Source organism: Carassius gibelio, chromosome A11, assembly GCF_023724105.1.
Source record: "Carassius gibelio isolate Cgi1373 ecotype wild population from Czech Republic chromosome A11, carGib1.2-hapl.c, whole genome shotgun sequence".
NCBI classification, from domain to species: Eukaryota; Metazoa; Chordata; class Actinopteri; order Cypriniformes; family Cyprinidae; genus Carassius; species Carassius gibelio.
The window spans coordinates 5,536,211-5,563,870 of NC_068381.1; the positions used below are offsets into that span (position 1 = coordinate 5,536,211).

General features: G+C 34.8%; 1 protein-coding gene and 2 long non-coding RNA genes across 6 annotated transcripts in view; all 3 read right to left on the reverse strand.

Moving 5' to 3' along the window:
- LOC128022124 (serine-rich adhesin for platelets) overlaps positions 1-27,660 on the reverse strand; it is a 66,041-nt gene that overhangs the window by 17,927 nt on the left and 20,454 nt on the right. For all 3 annotated transcript variants that reach the window (XM_052609395.1, XM_052609397.1, XM_052609396.1), the window contains exons 4-6: positions 12,026-12,325; positions 11,804-11,857; positions 11,613-11,663 (exon numbers count right to left, since the gene is read on the reverse strand). In XM_052609395.1, the coding sequence (XP_052465355.1) occupies positions 11,613-11,663; positions 11,804-11,857; positions 12,026-12,325 (405 nt within the window). The remainder of the gene's footprint in view (positions 1-11,612; positions 11,664-11,803; positions 11,858-12,025; positions 12,326-27,660) is intronic.
- LOC128022129 (uncharacterized) lies at positions 5,741-8,878 on the reverse strand. Of its 2 annotated transcripts, XR_008185862.1 has the most exons (3): positions 6,456-8,878; positions 5,972-6,030; positions 5,741-5,891 (listed from the first exon to the last, which is right to left on the reverse strand). It is a non-coding gene; the product is annotated as an uncharacterized LOC128022129 (long non-coding RNA). The 2 variants fall into 2 exon arrangements; XR_008185861.1 differs by having other exon boundaries at positions 5,972-8,878.
- Positions 23,525-24,384, reverse strand: LOC128022130 (uncharacterized). The gene is made up of 3 exons (XR_008185863.1): positions 24,311-24,384; positions 23,780-23,829; positions 23,525-23,669 (listed from the first exon to the last, which is right to left on the reverse strand). It is a non-coding gene; the product is annotated as an uncharacterized LOC128022130 (long non-coding RNA).

The window sequence follows — 27,660 nt, forward strand, 5'->3', positions numbered from 1 at the left end:
ATGTCCCTTTTTTCTTTGCAGAACTCAAACTAACTGGAGTTAAGGACACAAAAGTCTTCTTGTGAGAGGAGGCAGTTTTCTTCTTCTGAAGAGAGGGAAAGATAGTTTAAGGGAAGTAAACTTCATAATTTCATGTTATCAGTTGTTGTTGTTTTTTTACTTAGAGTAAAATAATGTTTGTTTTTGTAGATGTTAAAACCCAGAGACATGGGAGAGCATCATTCTTTTGAGATTTTATGTTATTTTTAGAAAATAAATGTTTCTGTTGTCTCCTGCCTGTTTACTTCACATTTTAATGCAAGAACAGTGTGATTAGGTGCTCATTTCATTAAAACCATTGATGTCTGTGTTTTTTATTGCAGAACTCAAACCAACTTTGGAGTTGTCTGACTTGGAGAGTCATCATTCTTGGTCTTCCCTCTTAAAGGAAAAGTTCACACAAAAAATAATTTAATTGCCCTTATGTCATTCCAAACCTATAAGATTTTGTCTGTCTTTAAAACACAAGTGAGTATATTTTTAATTTTCTCATAATTTTGTTAATCCATTTATAGTCTAGATAATCAGTATTTTCAAGCCTCATAAATACAGAGTTGTCGTAGAAGTAATCCATTCTGATATTTATATATGAATAAATCTTAAATTATATGATAGCAAACATGTATGTTCAAAATAAAATATTGGTCTCCCACACTTACAATGGAGGACAAAAATTAAGAGAATATTAAATATATTTATTTGTGTTCCAAAAATTAGAGTTTGTATGAATCTGGAACAACATGTGGGGAGTAAAGTATGACCATTTTCATTATTTGGTGAACTAACCCTTAGAAGAGCAGCCCTCCTCCACGTACATGAACATTTGTGAGGTATGTGAATGTCATGTCTGTTTTAATGTTTCAGTAAAGTAGCTTTCTGAAAGCAATATATTTATTCAAACAATATAACATACCCTCACACTAGTGCTGCCTTTTATAGCCTTTTGGAGCACTGTGGTACACAGAGACATTAAACAACCACAACAAGTGTTGAAACTTTAAAACCGATTATTTACGGATCCTTACTGATGTGAATACACCTCTATCTGAAAATGGATAGTTTAATTAAATGCTTTCTTTTCCAAATGTGTTTCTCTTTTTAGGGCACTGATGAAGAGCAGGTGGTGACTGGGATGAATGCTGGTCAAAGAAGAGCATGTCCTTTCCCCCCAATCTGATGCACAAGTGATTTTAACCCTCTGAAGTCGATTAAAGCATATAGATAGTAGCATGAATAAAGTTATCACAGTTATTTAACGATTTCTAAGGGTTTATTGTAGTATAGTTGTATTTATGTATAAATAACAAAACTATGTCTTCTTTTCAGAAAATGAATACAGCTATATTTTATGGAAAGGGCAATAGGAAGAGTGCAGAGTTGGCCTGTAATAGAGAAGAAAGGGAAGTGCAAATACCCTGGCTGCAGGGGGATCATCTGCATGAAGTGCAGCAAATGTGACTTGCACCTTTACATCACAGCTGAAAGGAACTGCTTTTTGCAGTTTCATGAAATGTGACATGAGTTGGATTGAGACGGGTGCACATGGATGGACAGGAGAAAACCCACACTGAGGGCCAGCAGTGGCCTAATGGTTACAGACTTGGACTAGTTACCCGAATGTCACAGGTTTGAGTCTCAGTGCTGGCAGGAGTTGTAGGGGGGGGGGGGGGGGGGCAGTGAATGAACAGTGCTCTCTTCCACCCTCAATACCCATGGCTGAAGTGCCCTTGAGCAAGGCACTGAACCCTAGTTGCTCCCCGGGCGCTGGATATATATTTGCCCGCTGCTCCGGGTGTGTGTTCATGGTGTTCATCACTTCTCACTGCTGTGTGTGGCACTTGGATGGGTTAAATGCGGAGCACCAATTCAGAGTATGGGTTACCATACTTGGCAAATGTCACAACATTCACTTTTTACTTTATTTCAGGGAGCCGCCTATCGCAATACCTGTATTTTATGTTTTCATGTTCTACATGGTATTAGTGCATGTTTCAAGCTACCATACATTTACTTAATTGTATAAAATACTTTCAAAAAGACTTGTTTTTGTTGTTGGAAACTTTGTGGATGTAAAACAATAAACAGTTGATGAAGTTGATATGCATATATGGTACAAAAGTGAATGTTTTGTCCGTATGCAAGAAGTATTATAGTACTTTTAAGTACCATTTTAAGTACCATTTTGAAGGTTAAATGAAAGGAACCTTACTTACTTTTGGTTTGCATGAATTCCAAGTATAAAAATCTATCAATATCTCAAAGAAATGTCAATTTAAATAGAAAAGATAATCATAATTTAATAGAAAAACTACATTTTTGGCCATTTTCCATTGTGGTACACTGTTGTCATATTTCAACGTTTTCCTAAATACCACCCCCCCCCCCCAAATACCCCCCCCCCCTTTTTAAATTGTTTTTGGATTTGTGTAATTGAAGCTATTTCATGTAATAAAAACTTATTTAAAAAAAAATATTTCATAGTTAGAACATAATGCGTACCATATAAATAATATCTGTAAAATTCTAAAGCTCAAAGTTCAATGCCAAGCGAGATATTTTATTTAACAGAATTCGCCTACATCGAACCACCCGTTTGGACTACATCCCTCTAGTTCCTGCAGTAATGACGTCACTAAAACAGTTTTTTGACTAACCTCCGCCCACATGAATTCACAAAAAAGGGGGCGTGGCCTTGTTGTACTCCGACGGAGAAGAGGAAGGGCTGTGTTTGTGTTTGTCGCCATGTCGTCGAAACGCTGTTATTTTCATCTTATTATCTGTTATTATCAATCACCTTTGTTTGGCCTTCCCAGGGATGCTGTACTTGGAGATTAATGGTTAATTTATGTTTAACTCGGTTCCCGAAAATTATAATCCACATGTAAAACTATGTGCAGCACATTTTGCTGAGGACAGCTTGCTGAGGACAGCTTTCTCAATCTGAATCAGTTTAATGCTGGATTCGCACAAATATTATTCCTGAAAGATGGAGAAGTTCCCTCTTTGTCTGGAGAAAGCGTTGTTTATGGACCACAACAGGTAAGTGTATTTTATTATTTAAGTTGGTGTGTTTAACAGTTTCTGTAACTTATTACACAAAGGGCAACGTTGTTTAGCTTTGTTAACTAGATGTTAGGGCTGTGCAAAAAAATATAATGCGATTTTCATGCGCATCTCTTCAGTAAAAACACTCATGTGATTATAAGTACATCTCCAGCACATGCTCCTGCCCACTTGCTTCTCAAAACTAGTCCAAAACTAGCCTAATCGCATTTCCAGGAGGGCCGCGTGCGCTAAGCTGCTGTCAAATCACAGCACAGGAACCGCTGGCACAATCAGAACTCCTTACGTATTTCTGAAGGAGGGACTTTATAGAACAAGGAAGTCATCAGCCCGTTTTTATGACAGTGAAAACAGCGGTATACAGAAAGGTGAATTGTGTGAAAAATACTGTGATTTTTTTTACACGTGAAACATGAACACATATTATATTGCACACTGTAAACACAATCAAAGCTTCAGAAAAACACGAAAAACGGGACCTTTAAACCAAACAAGTGCTGACGAAGTAAAACAACGCAATGTCCGTTTTTCATGTCTCCCTTCATTATCTTCTAATGTGACTCTGCCCCCACACTGAACGCTCTATTCAGATTCTAATGTTTCGTCTTGAATACGCCCATACAACAGAAGACAACTCAGCGAGACTGTTCTTCAAGTTCTTTTTATCTTACTGTTTGCTTCCCGATGAGAGGAATAAGACATAATTCACCCAAAAAAGATGTGATGTGGTTGAGGATTTGAGAAATGGATTTCCTCAGAGAAAAAATGAATTAAGCACTTTATTCAGCAGAGATCATAAACATGAGTAAGTCTCTTTTTATTTATTTATATACTTGTTCTAGTTTTCACATAATGTGTAAACATTTTACTAGTTATACTTCTTCCAAACTATAATTCCTGACTAAATGTGTAATTAAGTGAAATATCATGAAGTTTCAATAACAATATACAATACTATACCATTCAAAAGCATGATGTAAATAATATAAATGTAACAAATAAATGTAACTGTAACAAATGTAACAAACAATGCTGTTCTTTCAATTTATCCCCCCCCCTAAAAAACCTGAAAAAATATTCTCAGCTCTTTTCAACATTAATAATAATAATAATAATAATAATAATAATAAATGTTTTTTTTTGTAGAAAATAAGATTCTTAAAATGATTTGATTGTGTGACTGGAGTAATGATGCAAAAAAAAATCAGTTTGAAACTCAGCTTTGATTGTCCCTAATAAACTGTTTATCTGCACTCCCAAGTGGATATTAAATTATGTTGTGGGATAGTTAAATATATTCTAAATAAACCACAAACATAAAATTATATACATTTATTTTGTTCTCACATTCTTTCTTGTAACCCTTCCCTCTCAGTGACACAGCTGACTGGAAGGCTCATTATGCAGGCCTTTGTCTTCTCAGGTGTAAATCATAATGATATTCATGATAGTTGATGCCTACTCGCATTTGACTTTTACCAACAAAAAGTGTCTTAAAAAATGTAAATCAATATATTGTTTTCTGTGAGTGAGTTTGATTTTCAAATCATTTAGAAAGGCAAATTCTAGGCTACAAGCTCCAGTTCTCAAAAGTTCCAGGTACCAATGTTCTGTATTTGTTTTATCGCCTTATTCAAGTGTTTTAACATTTTTCGTTTTTCACTAACAACACATAACATTTTTCTAAAAAAAACAATCATGTACATACATGCTGCTCACATATTATTATAGCCCAGTTTGTGCTGATTACAGTGAGATTAGCCATTTAGATATTTACAGTATAAGAAACTGAAAAAGCACAAATGTCAGGGCATGACAAAACTTCTCCAGGCCCCAAAAATAGCCTTAGACTACAGAGGTGCTAAAGAAATATATACACTGTAAAAAATAAGTGTAATTTTAACTGTAAAATTTTGTAAAAACGCTACGGAAAAAAACTGATAATAGGTTAACAGTAAGTTCCCGTACTATATACAGGGAAAAACTGTAAAAGATCTAACAAAGCATTTAATGTAAATTTACAGTAAAAATCTGTTAATTATACAGCTTTTAGAAGTAAAAAAAGAACAAATCAATGTATAATTTACAGTCTAAAACTGTAAACTGATATTCCCAGAATTCCCTGCGTGACACTCCACGTTTGAAAGTATTTTGTTTAAATAATCATGTTTTTAAATAGTTCTTGTTATGAGTTATGTACATTTGAGCTTTATGTTACATCTTCTGTTGCTTAATGAAAGTTTTTTTGCATTATTTAAGTATCACGTGTGTTACCATGATGGTGTTTTGTGTTTCCATAAATGTGCACCTTCTATATGTTAATATATACTTCTGCTTGTGGTGAAGCTACTTGTGATGAGCTTTGATACTTCATGTGGCTTTCTCTTATACAGTACCATCTTTATTATTATGGTGGTTGTCAGTATTTTCAAGGTACAAAACAGATTTAATTTTGTGTGTTGTTGAATTTACTGGTTTATATTCACATTTTCTTGTTTGTAAATTACAGCTTTATATTGTAAAATTAACAGTTTTTGACGTAAATGTGTTTACAGTTTTCTGTATTTTTACAAAATTATTCTGGCAACCACAGCTGCCAAAAAGTTTTTGAAAAAACAACAAGAAATTTTTTACAGTGTACATGTAGACTAAAGATTTAATACTTTAGTGAAAGGAAAAGAAAGTAAACAGGTCATCCATGTTTTGGCAGTCAGAGGAGGTTAAAAGAGAAGTTGTCTATCTGGCAGGAGGTGTACTGTAGTTCAGCTCTGTGAGAACATCAGCAGAACCTGCAGAGACACATACTTTATTATCATGTATCATGTAGTTTACCAGTTTACTTACAACTAAACCTGTATATTGTTCTTACTGGTGAAGCAGCATAGACAGATGAATCCTATGAGTTCAGACAAAGATAACGCCATGAGTCTGAAAAAAATTTAAAAAAGTAGAGTGGAAGTAGAATTCATGGTTCAATAACAGTGAAAAGCCATTCTTATAATGCAACAAGGTAATGAAAATGCATAATTGCACTAAATCAGATAAATAATGTTCACATTTTTTAATTATGATTCATTGCTGTGAAAAGTGTTTGTCCCCATCCTAGTATGGGGGGTTAAAAAAATAAATAAAAATAAAAAAAATTATATGTTGCCTTTGTTGCATTTCATTTGAAGATCTAAAATAAAATATAAAATATGTTCAAAAAGAGAAAAATAAAGATGGGGAAAATACATTTTCACAGCACTGTTCCATGTACGTAATATATGATCATGAAACGAGAACATTTCAAGGTTTGTGTTAGATTTGCAAATACTCAGTTAGCAGTTGTGTGTAGTGAGTGAATGAACAACCTTCAGAGTGAGTGTGAACAGTGTGAGGAACAGCTGCAACAGAAAAGATCTCAAATTAAATCAGATTAGAGTACAAACTCAATTACTGCATGATGATTACAGACATTAGTGTTTAAGTCTAGGTTAGTTTCCACAGACAATGATCAATTATAGAGTTTAGCTGTACTTATGATTTGTCTGCTAATGTTTTGACTGAACAGTTACAGTCACATTTTAAAAAAGCAGTGAAATACACTGAACTCAGTAAGAAAGGTTTTTTTTCTTGTTGTTTGTTTTTTACTTTGAATCAGTTTAAAGTGAAATATGCAAAATGCATCTGCGTGCTTGTCAAGTATATGTTTAATTTACAAAATGATATTCACTCACAAGTTCCTGTGGCAGTTGTCAAAGTCTCATCAGTTGAAGCTACACAGAGCTTTCAATTAGGTCACAAGCTGCATTTACCATAATTCCTCAAATAAAAACCGGTAGTCAAATAAACGCCGGTGTTCTGTCGATGTAGCATACTTTGTCAGAATAGCATACCGGAAGTTGAGTTTTATAGCGGAGTCTGTCAATTTTGCCTACTTTGTATTAAAAATACAGTTTATACAGGGATATGCTTTTTTGATAGGCCCTGGTTTAATAAAAATACAGTTTATACAAGGGTATGCTGTTTACCGCTTGTAATCTTGCTGAAATTATGTTTAAATTTAACGCATGCACAATTCCACCAATTTCACTGCTGCGCAGCATGTACATTAACCGAAGGTATCCCATTCTGATGGGTAGGGTATGAGTGTTCCGTCAGAGCATCGGGCCTCTTATAGTGGTCGGGGGCGTGGTCCACACGGACAAATAAAGGCCGGGGGAAGATTTTTGCAGCAGAGCCAGACGAACTTACATGCCCAATGCCGGAGAGTTTCTCATTCTTGAGTCACGAACCGGGTGCATCGGTTTTTGGATCACCAGTACACTGAACCGAGAACTGTTTCTGTCGGACGCGTCCGACTCCGATTCGAGGACCGAGGAGCTGATGATACTGCGCATGCGTGATTCAGCGTGAAGCAGACTGACACAGAGCACGTCTGAACTGAACTGATTCTTTTGGTGATTGATTCTGAACTGATTCTGTGCTAATGTTACAGTTTTTCTCAGTTGCTTTGGTACATTTCTCGAATCATCCTTGAGATTTGCAAAACAGTAATTGCATTTCTCAAAACAACTCGTACAAATAGCAGAACACCATGGATTACCTGCAAAAGCCAGTCTCTTGCATCTCTCAAAAATAAATGAACATGTCAGTGCCATCAGAATGACAAGTCCTTGTGTCATAGTTTACAGATAAGATATAACAGTGTACTCTGGAGGGATGTTCTGATGTAAACTATAGCAACTGTTTTGGATGACAGTTACTGTATTGAACAGTATGCCATATGCCATATATCCATTTCAAAAGTAACAATGTACACATTACTGTATGTGGGATACTGATTGAGGCTGGATAGAATTCACAGTTACAGTTTTTCTCAGTCGCTTTGGTACATTTCTCTAATCATTCTTGAGATTTGCAAAACAGTAAGTGCATTTCTCAAAACAACTCGTACAAATATCAAAACACAATGGATGACCTGCAAAAGCCAGTCTCTTGCTCAAAATCCTTAGTTCATCTCTCAAAAATAAATATCTGTGTCAATGAACATGTCAGTGCCATCAGAATGACAAGTCCTTGTGTCATAGTTTACGGATAAGACAGTCAAATTGCTTAGTCATGTTGTCAACATAACTGATGTATGTTCTGATGTAAACTACTGTATTGAACAGTATGCCATATGCTTATGTATGCCATATATCCATTTCAAAACTACACATTTACACATTACTGTTTGTGGGATGTTGATTGAAAGAGACTGGATAGAATTCCCAGTTACACTTTTACTAGTGGTCTGACCAAAAAAATAAAAAAATAAAAAATACTTTTACAATGCCATTGTGATATAGAAAAGGAAATATGGGAACAAAGATGAAAATAATTCCATTTTCAGAATTTGTAACTCTTGTGTTGTCCTTTGTCTATACAGTATAAGCTTTCCTACTGAAGATTCATGAGATGAACCTTTGAGCTATTTCAGAGAAATGGTTTATCATTGGTTTATCATCTACATTCTCTTCATTAGTAAAGATTCACTTGCACAATTCATGCCAAATTGACAAAACATCTAATAATAGTGTGTAAAAATACAAATAAAAAGTGTGCTTGGCAGTTTATGACAACTAGATTAACCATTTTGCATTTAATGACTTATACGATGAACTAAAGACTAGATGTTTTGGGGGGTAAGACTATTGCACAGAAAACTGTATAATACATTTTGAGCAACATGACATTAGCAACTGATAATGTAGGAAACCGCAGATAAATGTGCGTAATCAATTGCATGAATGTACAATAGCAATCGCAACTTGTTCAAAAGAATGAGAAACTGGTTTTATGATGTGTATTAATGACTAGATGATGTGGAGGTTGTACAAGTAGTTTTGAAAATTTCATTTCTGTTTTGAAAAATGCACCAAAGTGACTGAGAAAAACTGTAAACTTTTTACTAGTGGTCTGACCAAAAAATAAAAATAAAAAAAAACTTTACAATGCCTTTGTGATATAGAAAAAGAAAAAATAAATATGGGCACAAAGATGAAAATAAGTCAATTTTCAGAATGTGTAACTCTTGTGTCCTCTGTCTATACAGTATAAGCTTTCTAACTGAAGATTCATGAGATGAACCTTTGAGCTATTTCAGAGAAATGGTTTATCATTGGTTTATCATCTACATTATCTTCATTAGTAAAGATTCACTTGCACAATCCATGCCAAATTGACAAAAAGTCTAATAATTATGTGTAAAAATAAAAATAAAAAGTGTGCGTGGCAGTTTATGACAACTAGATTAACCATTTTGCATTTAATGACTTATACGATGAACTAAAGACTAGATGTTCTGAGCAGTGAGACTATTGCACAGAAAACTGTATAATACATTTTGAGCGACATGACATGAGCAACTGATAATGTAGGAAACTGCAGATAAATGTGCATAATCAATTTCATGAATGTAGAAAAGCAATCGCAACTTGTTCAAAAGAATGAGAAACTGGTTTTGTGATGATGTGTATAAATGTCTAGATGATGTGGAGGTTGTACAAGTAGTTTTGAGAATTTCATTTCTGATTTGAGAAATGCACCAAAGTGACTGAGAAAAACTGTATGATCTCTGTCCACTGGAACGCTATCGCTTTTAATTTAAAACCGGTTATTTAATACAATTACTTATCAAACAGATGGAATTAGAAATAAAGGTCTGCCTCTAATAAAAGCCTGCTTCAAATAAAAGCCTGATACCTTCTGCAGTTCAGGTAAATAAAGGACCCGGCTTTTATTTGAGGAATTACGGTAGTTTGAAAATAAAACTTAAGCTGAGTTTTTAATATAACATAATACAATATTAAAGTATCAGAAAACTGAGCTGTACAGAATCATATAATGTGATAAACATATTTGTATAGCATTGAATATAGCATTGGATATAGCATTGGTTTAGACAACTCATTCAAAATAAACAGAAAATGTATATTTTAGAAAATCCTCTACATGTATATTGGGATGTATGGTTACTCACTTGTTTTTGTGGCAGTTGTCAAAGTTCTATCAGTAGAGGTCACTGTTGAGACTATCACACAAGGGACAAATACAAGTAGATGTGTAGTCATTTGTTTTGGAGAAAATTGGTTAAAGACCCTTTTTAAGACCCTTTTTAAAGTTAACCCAATAATCAAAATTATGTAATTAAAAAATCACCCTCATGACGTTCCAAACCCGTAAGACCTCCGTTCATCTTCGGAACACAGTTTAAGATATTTTAGATTTAGTCAGAGAGATCTCAGTCCCTCCACTGAAGCTGTGTGTACGGTATACTGTCCATGTCCAGAAAGGTAAGAAAAACATCATCAAAGTAGTCCATGTGACATCAGGGGGTCAGTTAGATTATTTTGAAACATCGAAAATATATTTTGGTCCAAAAATAGCAAAAACTACGACTTTATTCAGCATTGGCTTCTCTTCCGTGTCTCTTGTGAGAGAGTTAAAAACAAAGCAGTTTGTGATATCCGGTTCGCGAACAAATCATTCGATGTAACCAATCCTTTTGAAACAGTTCACCAAATCGAACTGAATCATTTTAAATGGTTCACGTCTCCAATAAGCATTAATCCACAAATGACTTAAGCTGTTAACTTTTTTAATGTGGCTGAGACTTCCTCTGAGCTCAAAAAAACCAATATCCCAGAGTAATTCATTTACTCAAACAGTAAACTGACTGAACTGCTGTGAAGAGAGAACTAAAGATGAACATTGAGCCGAGCCAGATAATGAACGAAACATTGACTCGTACACGAGTCAAGAACCGTTTCTGTCTGATTTGAGAACCGAGGAGCTGATGATACTGCGCATGTGTGATTCAGCGTGAAGCAGACCGACACACAGAGCGTCTGAACCGAGCTGATTCTTCTGTTTTTTGTTTTTCTTACCTTTCTGGACATGGACAGTATACCGTACACACAGTTTCAATGGAGGGACTGAGAGCTCTCAGACTAAATCTGAAATATCTTAAACTGTGTTCTGAAGATGAACAGAGGTCTCACTGGTTTGGATTTGAACGACATGAGGGTGAATTATTAATGACATAATTTTGATTATTGGGTGAACTAACCCATTAAATTTTTAAAGTAATTTTCTAATGTAATAATGATTTTTAGAAAATGTGTTATCAGTAACTTACAAGTTTTACTGTATGTTGTTGTGGTTTCAGAAGTGGACATTACAGTTAAAGCTGTTGAAAATACATTATGAATTTTGAAGAGACATAGTAAATGTTTAACAAATAATCATGAGTTTGAAAGAATGATAGTTGTTTTGAGGACATTCAGAATGGAGTAAGATTAAAATGATTTAGAAATTAAATTACGCACAGGCTGTTGTGTCTGTTCTACTCATATGTTCAATGGTTGATGCTGGAACTGCAGAGAAAATTTACCAAAAATACATGAAGTCAGTTTACATTATATATATGATAATTTAGCAAATTTAATCTAGAATAACTAGAAATTGTGTTATAAGTTACTTACTAGTTGTACTGTATGTTGTTGTGGATTCAGAAGTGGACATTACAGCTTGCGCTGATGAAAAGACATGGTGAAATATGCAGTGACAATAAAAATTTAAAAAAAATTAATGAGCTTGACAAAATGATTGTCATTTTTTATTAGGAAATTCAAAATAGAGGAAGAATAACTGATTTGCAAGCTCATTTACTCACAGGTTGTCGTGGCTGTTGTTGTAGTCATATGTTCAGTGGTGGTTGATGTTAAAACTGCAGAGACAGTTTATCAGATTTACAGGGAGTCATTTACATTATTTGTACATTTTAAAGCAAAGTTTGTTTGTTGAATTTACAGATCAAAACATAGCATATGTTACAAAGTCGTGATGTAACTTGACATCATCTCACACATACTACTTCACATAATAAAAAACTCACCCTGGACTGTAACTGTCACTGGATCAGAGTAAGCAGATGGTATTTGAACTTGTCCCTTCATCACAGTGAAGAAGCAGCTTATTCTCACAGATGAACTCTGACCTCCAGACCAAACACTGATCTGAGATCCAGTGAGTGAGATCTGACATGATGAGCTCACTTTTGAGTTACTTTCTCTTCCATTTATGTTGAAGTAACACTTCTCCATCTTCAGATCTTCAGTATTCTCACAGCTCAGCTCAACTGTGTCTCTTTCCAGAATAACTGAAGCAGACGCTCTCAGCTTGGCCTGAGGAAGATCTGATGAACAAAACATATATAATGTGTTTAGAGAGATCTCAGAATAGAAGCAAGTGACTCTTCAATAAGTTACAAAACCCTTAACATTCAGTCTTTTTGTGATGTAAAATTTGTTTAATTCTGTGTTTTTGAAGGTGTTAGTTGATTTTAAGGTACAAACATCTATTCTATATAATAATAGCTTAGCAACACTTTTAATATTGATTCACACTCATGTAAACTAACAGTCAGTCAGTGAGCAATGGCTCTTTATTTCCATCCTGTTCATTTTATTGCTACTGTGTAAAAATCATAATCAAGTCATAATTAGTAAGGCACGTTATGACCTCATATACAGTAGAGAATGTTGTTAAAGGATACAGAAAATCCTTTAAAATATTTATTAAAATATATTTTTTTTTAATATCACTTTTTGTTTAGTTTCTCCTCTCATGGATTTCATTTTAGGCAGAAATGAGTTTTCATAGATCTGTCAGTCATAGCCTGTCTCTATGAGATCTCAACTATGGTAATGTTTATCTCAAAAAGCTCTTCCTTCCTGTCTAAATGTATCAGATTGTTCACTTATCAAAGTCACACTGTGGTTAGCATGTGCCTGAAAATGACCTACAAGTTATTCTCAGTAAATTGAGTTAACAGATTACAGATTCAGGGCCCTATTTTAACGATCTGAAAGTGTCAAAGCGCGAAGCGCAAGTAACTTTGTGGGCGGGTCTCGGCGCTGTTGCTATTTTCCCGGCGGGATAAATGGCTCTTGCGCCCGGCGCACATCTAAAATGGGTTGGTCTGAAGTAGCTTCATTATTCATAGGTGTGGTTTGGGCGTAACGTGAAATAAACCAATCAGAGCGTCATCCAACATTCCCTTTAAAAGCAGGTGCGCAAGTTCCATTATGGATTGCTATTATTATGGCGTATTTACCAGGCGCACGCCAGGAGCGGTTCACAGCCGAGGAGACTGATGTTCTTGTAAGAGCAGTGAAAGACAGAGAAGTTGTGTTGTATGGGGATGGGAGAAACCCACCCAAAATAGCGTCGGTTAAACAGGCGTGGGAGGAAATAGCCACAATTGTTTCATCGATTTTTTTTTTCCTGGTTCTTGACGGACAAACCAATTTGTCAGATGTCCTTATACGTATATGACCTCAAACAGGTCTGATCCTTAATTACTACAATTAGCCTGAATAATTTGTAAGCTAGATTTATGCCTATTTTTTCACATCTTCGTGGCACACCACAATGATTTCCGTCATCTCATGTGTTAATATTTTTTTTAAGTGTAACAATTTATAATTTGCAAAAATAACTGTTGCATCTGTGTAGATTACATGAACAAAGTGTATGCGCGTTGTGCACGCTATACATTATGGTCAAGCATGCGCCCTTAAAATAGCAGAATGAACAACGCGCAACGCGCCACTGACTATAGACTATGTTTTTTCTGGTCAGTGGCGCAATTGTTTAATGGAACATCAAAATAGCACCAGGGATTGTTTGCGCCGGAACACGCCTCCTTTTTTGCGCTGAACCGCCCAGGGAGCGCAAGTTCATTCACTAGTTTAGCGAAGTGCTTCTGTGGAGGGAAAAGCGCGCTTTGCGCGGGTGAAAAATAGGAATGACACATGCGTCGGTGTACAAAGTCAATTGCGCTGGGTGCAAGATAGGGCCCTCAGTGTCTGATACACTGATGTATAGAACAACTGGATTTATTTTTTGATCAATCATCCTGCAAGATTTCATAATATCCGACATAATAAATCTGGCTAGAGTCAAGTCAAGTCAAGTCTATTTATATAGCGCTTTAAACAAAATACATTGCGTCAAAGCAACTGAACAACATGCATTAGGAAAACAGTGTGTCAAAAATGCAAAATGAGAGTTAAAAGGCAGTTTATCATTGAATTCAGTGATGTCATCTCTATTCAGTTTAGATAGTGTAGAATTATACAGGCATCTCTAATCATTTAATGTGCTCATGTAAAAAATCATAATAGTGATAACTCACCTCTGATGGTGATTGTGTCACTGTGTGGTGATCTGATCTCAGGTTCAGTCTTGAGTGAATAAACACAGCTCAGCTGTCTGCTGTTCACTGATTGTGTGAAGAGTTCACTACGACTTACATAAAACACACAAACATTCCCTCTAGACTGACTCCAGTGAGAGACACGGTGATCCAGAAGAACATCATCCTCAGTGTAGAGACTACAGATGAAATCAACTCTGACTGAAAGTGGTATTTCACATGATATGAAGGGCTGGTAATCATTATCACTAACACTGATGAAGGGTTTCTGAAGGGAATCTGTTTAAAGAGAAATTATCCAGTTAAACTTAGCAGATACAGTTTCTTAAACAGAAGAACAGCAGTGAAGTATCTCACCAAGAACCGTCACTGTGGCGGGAGGAGAATGAGATGATAGTTTATTGATGCCTCGTTCATTTATTGTGTAATAACAGTTAATGTAGATTGATTCAGGTGATTTTACACCTGCCCATCTGAGCACTTCAGCACCAGTGAGCTCGAGCTGACATGATGAACTGACTTTTATATTCCTCTCTTCTCTGTTTATGGTGAAATAACACTGACTCGCTCTAACATCTGCTGGAGTCTCACAGCTGATCTTCACTGAGCTGGACTCTCTTATGACATCTGGAGATACTTTTACAGTAGGAGATTCTGAAACAACACAAAACAGATCAGTCACTACATTACATCTCCTCACTGACAATGTTTACAAACAAAATAATATTCCAATATTAATCACATATTTTATGGGGTTCTAAAAACCTAAATTATTCTGCTGCAAATCTAAGGTAGGTACACTTTTAGCTCCAATGATCAATATTTTCGACAATGATTCTTTGTTCACTACAAATGCGAACATATATGTAATCAACATTAACCAGCAGAGATCACTTACTGTAAGACTGAACCTCCGTCAGGAGTTGAAACACTATGAAGATGAACAACTCCATTACAGCGAGAGTGAGAGAAGAGACGAGACTCACACAATGAGTGAATTAGGAAGTAACACATCAGACCACAGGAAACTGAATGCTTTGTGCAGTCCATTTTAAGAAGAAGATGAACATGATCATGATACCACACTTACAGTTCTGTGCACTCTAACATGTTAGCGAACCTTTACTGCAGCACAGTATCACAATTAACATGTTTTAGATGGACATAACTTTGATTTACAAATTTCACCAGTGTTTCTCACACTGCTTGGAATTAATTCTCAAATAAATGACTCTTATGAGTTGGTCCTTTAAATTAATAGTTCAATAGTTCAAATACCACATCAATGCATCTTTTTCTTCATTAAAGCAATAAGGCTGCTCATACCTGCTGTGTTACCAAGAAAGCAAAATATATATTCTCTGTTTATGTACACACCTCACACTAATCTTTGTTTAGGTTTATCTTCATCTTTTATTGCATACCGTAGTGAACAGGTTCATGATTTCATACACACAGCTGGACACAGTGGTCCCCTTATTAGGTACACTTTAACTCCTTAATGCAAATATCATATGGAAGCAACTACATGATTCATGCAAACAAAAGCAAGCAGTTCAGATGGTCATTGATATTAAAGTAAAAAAAAAATAATAATTCCAGACAAAACCATTGTTACACTATGATCATTTTATGAAACTGTTGCAGTTCAGCCCACCCAGGGACGAAAGAAGCTTTTGGGGAAAAGTCGTGGCTCAGTGGTTAAAGAGTTTGACTCCTAAGGTTGTGAGTTCGAGTCTCAGGCTGGCAATACCATGACTGATGTGCCCTTGAGCAGGGCACTGAACCCCCAACTACTCGCAGCATAAATGGCTGCCCACTGCTCCGGGTGTGTGCTCACGGTGTGTGTGTGTGCACTTTGGATGGGTTTAATGCAGAGCACGATTTCTGAGTATGGGTCACCATACTTGGCTGTATGTCACTTCACTAAACTTTTTTGTTAGAATTCATGTTGACGTTAAAAGCAATGTGTTACAATAGTTTAATAAAGAAGTGTATATATACACTTAAGATTTAATACTTTAGGGAAAGGAAATTAAACAGGTCATCCATGTTTTGAGGGGCAGACAGAAAAGTGATTCCCTTTGCAATATGTTATTTTACATTTGTAGATGTCCAATCCAAGACAAACCTGACAACCAAGAAATCAAAGACAACCCCGAGTAAGTTCATCCACTCTTCCTCAATGAGAAGTGTAGTGTAGAATTAATATGTTGGATTCAAGTCATATAAAACATACAGCTGGGATGCAGTTTCAAAGTTTATTGGTACAAAGTAAGCTGTAGCACACACAGAATTAAATGAAGATGTGCTTCATGATTATGCTGTTTTTTTCAACATGGTTATGGGCCGTTCACACAGAATGTGATTTACAATCCATTGCACTATACATTCCCATTGTTTTTTTTTTGTTTTTGTTTTTTTATGTAAATGCACTAGACAGATGTCCTTGACCATTGTGCCTGTGTCTCGTGTCTTTTGAAGGGAATTATTTCTCAAATGTAAAAGTATCTAGAATAACCAGAAAATGTGTTATTAGTAACTTACCAGTTTTACTGTTTGTTGTTGTTTCAGAAGTGGACATTGAGTGAATTAGGAAGTAACTCATCAGACCAAAGTCTTTTGTATGAAGATGAATGTAGTCATGACCACACTCACAACTGTGTGGATTGTAACATGTATATGAAACCTTTACTTTACACCGTAAACCCTGATATGTTCAGAACAAGCAAAACATTTAAGTAACCTATTGTATCATAAATTAAATAATTTAACAAATAAATTAACAGCACTTTTTTGTGAAAAATTCATACTAAACCTTTCAAGGTTAAATGCTAGTTAGAAATGACTCTCCAGCATGTGCTATCTTATACAGTATGTAGGGTGAAGGTTGTGTAGCTCGTTCTCTACCCAACCACAGGCTCTACTCTACACCACAATGATAACTCTACAATCTTTAACATAACAGAAACACATGTAAATTCCAACATAACAGAACGTTAAACACTAACACATCTCTCCTTATATTAATCGTGCGAGAGGCCACAGAAACCTCTGCAACATAAGTTATATATTATTAATAATAAGATAGTGTTACATATAATTTGGTAGTAAAACAATTGCTTCAGGTATTTACAACATTTGGAACTGCTTTAAAATTAAGCTATGTAAACACTGGCATTTTTACAATAGTCTAAGTTTGTCCCATCAAGTAATGAAAAGTTCGACACACACCTCACTTGAACACTTTCGCCAAATACAGGAAATACGTCATATCAATTGTCAAGGTGTCAAGTGCAAAGACCGCAAGTGTGAGTATTTGCACAAGGCAGTTGTTTCTATCTGGCAGGAGGTGTAGTTCATCTCTGTGAACATCAGCAGAACCTGCAGAGACACAGACTTTATTATCACATGTTTCTCTGTCATGTTGTTCAGTTTCTGTAAAACTAAACCTGTACATTGTTCTTACTGGTGAAGCGGCACAGACAGATGAATCCTATGAGTCCAGACAGAAATAATGCCATGAGTCTGTCAAAATAAAAATAGTAGAGTGGAAGTAGTGTTCATGGTTAATGAGTTAAATAGGTTTCATTTAGTTTGTAAATAAAATTCTACTTAGTACTGCTATTAATATTAAAATAGCATCCAATAATATAACTGTTATATTATATCATGATCTCTAACAGAAGTAATTATGAGTTTGCCTCTTTGCAATCCCTCCTCCCTTCTTACTCTCTCCTCTCCACAGAAGTTTTTTTTTAAGGTTGGGTGTGAGTGTTGATGTCCTCTTTTACTCTTACTCCAGCCCTCCCTTTCTGTCCCCTTGGTTTTCTCCCTCCTCCCGTCTGTGCTTTCTCTCTCTATTCTCTAGTCGTATGTCTCTTTACCTCAATGTATACACGCATGTGCAGATGATACATAGTTTTGGTGAAGTGGTGAATTGGTGAAGAATGGTGGTGGATCCTTTTGGGCCCAGGTTGCTGAGTTCAGTATATCCTTTACTGAAAGTTCAAGTGTTCTGTGTCCATATTATTCCTCATATTTCCAGCATTTGCTGAAGGTATGCTTACCTCAGACACAATGTTGTTTTGGCTCATACTCAACACATATATAATCTATATCCTATTGGTTGAAAAGATGGTACCACCCTTATTTTATCCTATATAAACTCAGTGTAAAACAATAAAAGATTTGAAGTGAAGGTATATTCAGATTTTGTGTCTGCTGTGCCTTTTCTTCCCACGGCCATGAACACCTCAGGATGACTGAGAAAACTTGTGGTGGCGGCGATGTAGAACGGGACCATTTTAATACTTAATAATTTAACAATAGCATAAAAATATCAAAAATGCTAAAAGAATCCCAGGTATTGAGATGTAATATTACTCTCTTGTTTGTGTGGTTGCTGTCAAAGTTTTACCAGAAGACGTCGCTGTTAATACTAACACAGGGACAAATACAAACTAGTGATTAGTTTGTGAATGAATAATTGTTCAAGGTTTACTGTTGTAAATAGAAGACGTAGTGGACGTTGCTGTTGAAACAGCAGTAAGAACATCTTGAGTTGTATTTAACATGGAGAATCTTTTAACACACTGGTATGCTTATTTATCTAAACTAATCACTGTAGTGTTTGTATTGTAACATTAAAGAAGAATTCACACTTAGTGTGTGTGTGTGTGTGTGTGTGTGTGTGTGCGTGTGTGTGTGTGTGTGTGTGTGTGTGTGTGTGTAAGCTAAAAAAATGTTCACATTTGATTGAATAAGTGTAGTTCCCAGTGCTACTGTGCTTACCAAATAAACTTTGTAAATGAATCCCACCCCCACCCCCCTCTCTCTCTACACGTATTGGACGTCTATAATAACATATAATGAAATAACATACTGTAATTTGCACAGTATTTGGTATTTTATTTGGTAAGCACAGTTGGGGCAGCTGTGGCCTAATGGTTAGAGCATTGGACTTGTCACCAAAAGATTGAAAGTTCAAGTCTTTGTGCTGGCATGAGTTGTAGGTGGGAGGGAACAGTGTGTGCCCTTGAGCAAGGTAGCAGGGGTTTGTGGGGCCCCAGTGCAGGTTGTACCAGTGGGCCCTGTTGAAATTGTTTAATATGTATGTTCATTCTATTTATTTATTTGTGCTATTTACTCAATGTTTAAGTGTCCAGGTACAGAAAACAAATAATTAAATGTAAAATAGCACTGCATTGACTTCACTGTAAAAATGTAATATACAATCAAACCAAAATTTATTCAGACACCTTCAACATTTCTAACATGATCATTTTATTTGATATATTTTGGAAAATGGTAATAAAATATGACAAGAATTAAGAGTTAAACTGTTTCAGAACAAATTCATCTTGTTAATGCCAGATAATTTTGAAAGAAAGATATGAAATCAATTACAATCAACCAAAACTTCAGACAGCTGTTATTGTGACAATATTTACACAACTGTCAATACTTTGTTGACCAATTACCAAGCAATGCTTAATTTTGTTTAGACTGTGTTGCATTAGCAATTCAGGAAAAAACACATAAGCAAAACATGGTGCTTTTTATGGTGCTGAATAATTTTGGTCCCAATTTTATTATTATTATTATTATTATTCAATTTCACTAGTAGTCCACTGTATGAAGAATTTTGGGTATAATATGTCAAAGTTCGCTTTATTTAGCTATTCTCACTTGCATAAATGTATTACAGTGTCCTGCACCTACTATAGTATATGTATGTGTTCCTGCTTAATTGGTAGAGCATTGCATTTTCAAGCACAAGGTTGGGGGTTTGATTCCCTGGGAACACACACACTCGAAAGAGTGTAAGAGATACACTTACACGCGTAAGAGATCACTTCTGGCGCTTTCCGCGCTTTCACAGACTGAGCCAGAACGCGCACACGTCACACACCAGGAAACACGCGCGCCCTCAGATCACTTGGACGAGGTTGTGTACAAGAGGTAAAAACGATATAATTACTGGTCATTTTGTTACACAAACTGCTTGTTTTGTATCTTAGGTCATCAATGTTTACTTACAATGGGGAATTGTTTCATTTGGACTTTTCAGTGTATGCTCTTTGAGGTGGTGACCATAGACCCTCATTATATGAGTCACAGACAAGAATGGTTTGACCTAAAAATATCAAAATGGAAACTACTGTGGAAACAAAGACACCTACATCTTGGATGGCCTTGAGGTAAGCTAAAACATATTAAAATTTAATTTGAAAATGAACTATCCCTTTAATTTGGAAATAATAGCAGTTAATAGCAATTTCTAATAGCAGTGTTATTAAAACATTATCACATACAATTATGCAATATTAAAACTTGAGAAAAATTTAATGTGGGCTGGACAGAATAATCTAATTTAAATCTAAAACTTTTTTAATTGATTAATCTTCCACAAATTATATTCTAATACACTACCAAAGACTACAGAATACCCAAGATATTTTGTTTTTAAGGGTCAAAGCACCAAAGGTGAATTTACTCTGTAATGAATTTATGATTCAAAATCTTTACTAACAGTCATTTCAAATGAAAGATGATCTTACTAGAAGGGCAAGTGATAAGAAATATTTTCATACCAGCCGTTTTCTATAACCGTAATTGCCATCTCTTTAAATGCAAATAAATACATATATGTGGTATTCTGAGAGAGCTCTCTTGTTTGAGTTAAGGTGGGAGTGAGAACAAGAGATGTAATACATGAGTGTGAAATAAAGGAAGTTACACAGAGTTTCATATGGAGTGCATTTGCTTTTAATTGAGACACTCAACATATTGGCGAAGAGGATGGGATTGAGTCTGAGTCAACCCACCCCATTCTTGCAAACACAGGGGGAACAACCCATTCCTTTCAAAGTGTGGATCAAATGTTAAGAACCTTTTTTGTACCTTTCTGGGCATGGACAGTATACCGTACACACAGTTTCAATGGAGGGGCTGAGAGCTCTTGGACTAAATCTGAAATATCTTAAACGGGTTTGGAACGACATGAGGGTGAGTCATTAATGACATACTTTTGATTATTGGTTGATCTAACACAATTAAGAGAGAGGGATATGTGGTGTTCTGAGTTAGCCTCTAGAGGGAGCTCTCGTGTTTGAGTTAAGGAGGGAGAGCCAGAACAAGGAGGTTATACAGAGTTTGACACAGAGTTCATTTGTTTTTAATTGAGACACTCTAAATATATTTAGTCGATTTGAATATGCTGTAATGGCAGTATAGTTTTATATAATTAATGTACAGTTAAATTTCTATAGACCCTTAATAAAAAAATGTCAAGAAAAAGAAATGAAAAGATTCTTGATAATGCTTCAAATAGATTTTTGAGCTGCAAATATCTTCACATTCATTTAAAATTGACATCCTATGACATACAATCTGTCTAAATAAATGTTAAATAGAAGTCCACTTACACCAAGTATATTATGATCACAAAGCTTAAGACAGTTAACATGTTACGAGGACTATTTTTTCTGATTTCTCCTTGAAACAGTAAGTAAATCAGTTGCCCTTTTAGCTGTGTGCAACTCTAACCTGTTTCACTGAAGATGAAGCTGGACTTTCCTGTAAAAATCACATCATGAGATTAATTTCAGTTAGACCATTAATCATGCATATGGGCCATTGGTTCTTGGACCCTGACGATTGCTGCTTGTGGCTATAGTTTTAATTGTAGTATAGATGATATAGTATAGATTAAGTATAGATGACTGAATGTTTGTTTTCTTTAGTGTTGCCACCCATCACAGTCCTCACGCCATCCCTTTACTACCCTAAACATTACCCTAAACATTTAATTACTTTACATTGCCCTAAACATAATTTTTCATGTTTTTTTTCTAGAAATCTAAATCACCAATAGATTCACTCCAATCTTGCAATAACAACAATAATGGTTTTAATGCTACAAGAGGAACAGTTTGAAGTTGATCTTTTAGTCACTATCTTGATTCACTATTACCTAAAAAAGCAATAAACTACTTTTGCGATTAGCTTTTCTCCATCACCTGTATCAAGTATCACCCAGACTTACCTTCATAAGAACATGTGCAGATGTAAATATACATTACAGTGGATATTTCAAAAAAGGTGTTTATACAACCAAGTCTATTTCTAGGAACTCAGAGTGGCTTCATCAGGTTCCTGAAGAAAGAAAAGTACAGACATAGTGGAAACATACATGACAGTGTAGACATAGGAATCGCACAGAAGAGATGAATTATAGCACTAATATAAGAAAACTGAAAATTTTTATATAAATCAGAAGTACAAATATAGAGAAAATAACATTTGTTTAATGTATCTACAGATATTTTACAGTATGATCTTTCAGTTTAGTCATTTTACCAGTCATTTAACAGCAAACAATGCAAGATACATCTTTCAAATCACACTCGTGACTGAAATACAGTTACTCACAACTTAAATTACAACAACTTGAAATTATGCTTCTAATGTTAGCGATCAGTGTGCTAAGAGTGCACATATATGTTTTGTTTGATAATAACAATAATAACAGACTCCAGCATCCCTGATGTATGACTTTTCTATGCCACCTTGATTAGAGTCAGAACTTTACTAGCAAAACACTGGTTTGTATCATCCAAAGAGAGTCATAAAGGTTCCAATTTTGGTTCCCCAAATAACATTTCAGTGAACAGTTCTTACATTTTTTTCTTTCTTATTGTAAATAACATTTCAAAATCTAAAGAATGTTTTTCCACTATAAAGGAACTTTTGTGCAATGGAGTTTCTTCTTGCAACAATCAATACCAATAAAGAACCTTTGTTTTTTAAGAGAGTATCATGGATGGGTTTCAAACTAAAACACTGGACTGAATGATTCATTACAACAGAATGTAAATCACTATTCTCTTTTATCTCTGATGTAATTGACTGGGCTTTGAGGGACTAAAAGCTATGATGGAGCTTGAAACTGTCTAAATGTATTTATCTTGAGTAATACAGAATAGCAAGGAGGAAAAAAAAATATCTAGTTCAAAACATTTACAATTACTTCAGACAGTTCAGCCTATTGAATGCTCAATTAGCTGTTCTTGGTATTGGAGTGGGCCTTGTCCAAGACTGAAATCACTCTATATTCCACACAAGACACTGAATAATGAAAATAAACACCTGTTTGTCTGGAAAGGAAAAGATATTTTATTTGCAGTATAGTGGCTGTACATAATAAACACAGACATGAGATTCATCAGTGCATGTCCACCAAACTGTACATGTGATCTTCTGCGTTTGAAAGAACTGGTTTGTCAGGGATTGTGGAGTACAGGTGATAAACATTCTTAAGAAAGATGAAAGACAGAAAACACATGGAAGATGGAATGTGTTAGTATTCTGTTGATGATGGACGGTCATGTGGGCTTGAGGTGTGAGTGTTCAAACATACTGTACCTCATTTTCCTCCAGATTTCCCTTTTTCTGTTGTTTGTTGACCAAATCACCTGTAATGCAATGTAGAAACAGTGTATAAAAACGCAGAAACACATGCCGTATTGCTAGAAGATGCACGATAAATGAAAGCAGTATTTATTGTAAAATCAGCTGAAAACAACGTTTGATATCCTCAGACTGAATGGAATCATAGACTAAAGCTGAAAAATCTGAATCTGTGACCATCATAAACTACACAATTTTTCTGTGAAATGTTAACTCAAATCTGGAGACTGGCTCTGACTTTCAGCAAATAGTTTTGATATATATGTTACCTTGCAAGGCTTTGTTTTTAAAATAGGAATATAAGTTTGGCTGTACTGCTCAGAAAACCAAGATAGTAAAACCAACATGACAAAGAATTGTGAATCATTTTTCTGAAGAAGAAGAAAAAAAAATCATGTTATCATATTTTTGCCATATTGCCCACTCTATTGGCTTCTATGTTTGTAATTGATCGAAGATAATTTCCTGAGAATGATGTTTTCTTACCTTCAGATATGGGCTGAGATGTTGCTGCGACAGAAGTCACCAGAGAATATGCCTCTGCAGGTCCAGAACAACTCTACATAACATAATCAATAGTAAAGACCAAGTCCCTTTCAACCGTTCTCATTAATTAAATATTAAAATAAGTATTTAAAATTAATATTATGGTGACACTCACCATACCAATTCCTTCACTGGGCACATCAGGTTTTATTGATTTTTCATGCATGCATATCAGATAAGAAGTTAAACATTTACAATATAGTCTACTTACAAACATACACTACTGAATTAAATGAATATAAAACTTACGGTTTTCTTTTTTTACCTAGAAAACAAAGAGAATCAATATTATATATTCTGTTTTTATTCTATTTTATTGTACATCACTTTGGTTGACTATCTGTTGTTATATAAACTGACCTTGAAATACTTACTTGCAAACCGGCAGAGACAGATGAGTCCCATGAGTCCAGACAAAACAGCAACACCAGTGAAAACCAGCACTATTAACCATAGATCTGTCAAAACAAACCAACACTTTATTCCAAGTTTATGAGTATTATGATTAATACTGTTGCTGCAGATACATTACTCAACCTGACAATATAAGCGATACCCAAAAGAATCGTAGTGTTTTGTTTTTTGTTTTTGTTTTTTGTTTTTTTATGAGAATTAAATGTTCTGCAGATATTTGAGAAAGAATCCAATGGTCAAATCAATTCACATAAGAAAGAAAAAAGGCAAATACCTTTGTATGTTGGTGAATGTGGACCTTTAGTAGGAGCATCTAAAAATGTAAACATGAGGACAATCAGCATCAGAAAAGACCTTAAATCAAGTCAAGTCTGCTTTATCAGTTCTTCCACATGTACAGTACATACAGAGAATCGGAATTGCGTTACTCTCAGACCTACGGTGCATACAGATAACATCAACAGTAGAGCCTAAATCTAGATCAAGTATAAAATGTAGATACAACTATACAATAAGGAAATGTATAAAAGACATAAAATTAAAAATAGAAGTTAAATAAAGCAGCGCAAGGCACATGGCAGATAGAGTGCATATCAATGAAGTGAACAACAGTGCAGATAAAATATTTAAGTGCAAAAAAAAAAAGTTTTTAGTCTGATTAAAATGGCAAAGGGCTCAAGAGCAGTTATTTTATTTAACTGTCTGACGAGGTAGTGGAATGACGAATGGAATGATTGTGAAGTGTTTTGAGTGGATATTGATGTTGAAACTGCAGTGAGAAGTTGTATTTAACAAACCAAACACTGACATACAGTTCACATATATTCCTTTATATTGTTCCGAACTAAACATTGTACCAATAACCACTAAAAACAAAAAAACCTGGACAGTGCAGGATAGATCCAGTGTGTGTGTATATATATATATATATATATATATATATATATATATATATATATATTAAGAAGTTGTGTTGTGTGATACTGAAGAAGCATTCATACTGTATGTATGATGCATGTAAGTCTGACAGTAATCGGTGTTCATTACTACTGTGAGGTTTAAATGTTTGAAAATAGTTAACAGTTTAATAATTGGTTCAGAAAATATTTCCAAAGTAATTTCCAAATCAAAAAATATTGGGTGGAACACACAATGTTCTTCCATATGCTTCAATTATGCATTTACATATAAAAACAATAATTGAATGGGAAATGCATTCTGTGTGAATTCTGTAGTATTAAAAATGACCTTTGGATCCAACATGTTAATTTTCCAACATGTTAAGTTTGACCGTTGATAACTTACACATTGTTTCCTTTGCTGTGTTGGTTGGAAGGTTTGTCTCAGAATGAAGGTCAATAATAATATAAAAATAGCATATTGCAAGGGGAATCTCTTGTTAGATGGAATCATTTCTCAAATTTATTCTCAAACAATCATAAATAATAATCAGAAAATGTGTTAACAGTAACTTACAAGTTGTACTGTATGTTGTTGTGGTTTCGGTAGTGGGCATTACAGTTAAAGCTGTTGAAAAATCATTGTGAATTTTGTAAATATTCAACAAATATTCATGAATTTGAAAGAATGATAGTTGTTTTAAGGACATTCAGAATGGAATAAGAAAAAATATATATTTAGAAATGAAATGACTCACAGGTTGTTGTGGCTGTTGTACTTGTATGTTTAATGGTTGATGTTGAAACTGCAGAGAAAATTGATCAAAATAACAGGAAGTTATCACATTACCACATTATCAGATGTAACTTTCATCACCTTAATATTGGTTCACATGACTATAGGCATATATATATATATTTATGCCTACACTCATTGTTATAACGGAGGCCGTAGCCATTTAGCCTCATTGTTAGTGCGTCCGCCTCCCATGCCGGAGACCCGGGTTACACACACACACACACAAACAGTGGGTCCGATAGCCGATATAAAGCCGAAATAATTTTACATATTAATATTTACGACATTTTCAATAATTTGACAATGGATTAAAAAAATGCATACTTATACTTTAGATGACAAAGTATTTCTCATAAATAAATAAATATTGAATTAAAATATTATTAAAAAGGGGGTAAACCATTAACACAAGGCACTCAGTATTCTGGTGTGTGCATTGTGGGTTTGTGAGTTTTTTGTGCATTGGGAATCATATTTTTCAAATAAAGCCAGGGTAACACAGCTGGATTCGAGTAATTTTGCAAGGTTTGTGAAATTAAATGTTCATTAGCTATTCAAAGATTTGTTCAATTGATATAAATGCATATTTATTTAATAAAGTATTATAATGTTTGCCATTATCTCAGTAATAATATAAAAGCAATCATTATAATACTTTTTGTATACATGAATTACTTTGTTTAACAGTTCTATCTGATTATTTGACAGACTTAACCCTATTAGACAGAACTGTTCATGAGATATATATATATATATATATATATATATATATATATATATATATATATATATATATATATATATATAAACTTACTATGGACTGTCACTGGATCAGAGTGATTGTTTTGATTATTTCATATGCATATAAAAAAACTCACTGTGGACTGTAACTGTCACTGGATCAGAGTGAGCAGATGGTATTTGAACTTGTTTCTTCATCACAGTGTAGAAGCAGCTTATTCTCACAAATGAACTCTGACCTCCAGACCAAACACTGATCTGAGATCCAGTGAGTGAGAGCTGAGATGATGAGCTCACTTTTGAGTTACTTTCTCTTCCATTTATATAGAAGTAACACTTCTCCATCTTCAGATGTTCAGTATTCTCACAGCTCAGCTCAACTGTGTCTGTTTCCAGAATAACTGACGCAGACGCTCTTAACTTGGCCTGAGGAAGAT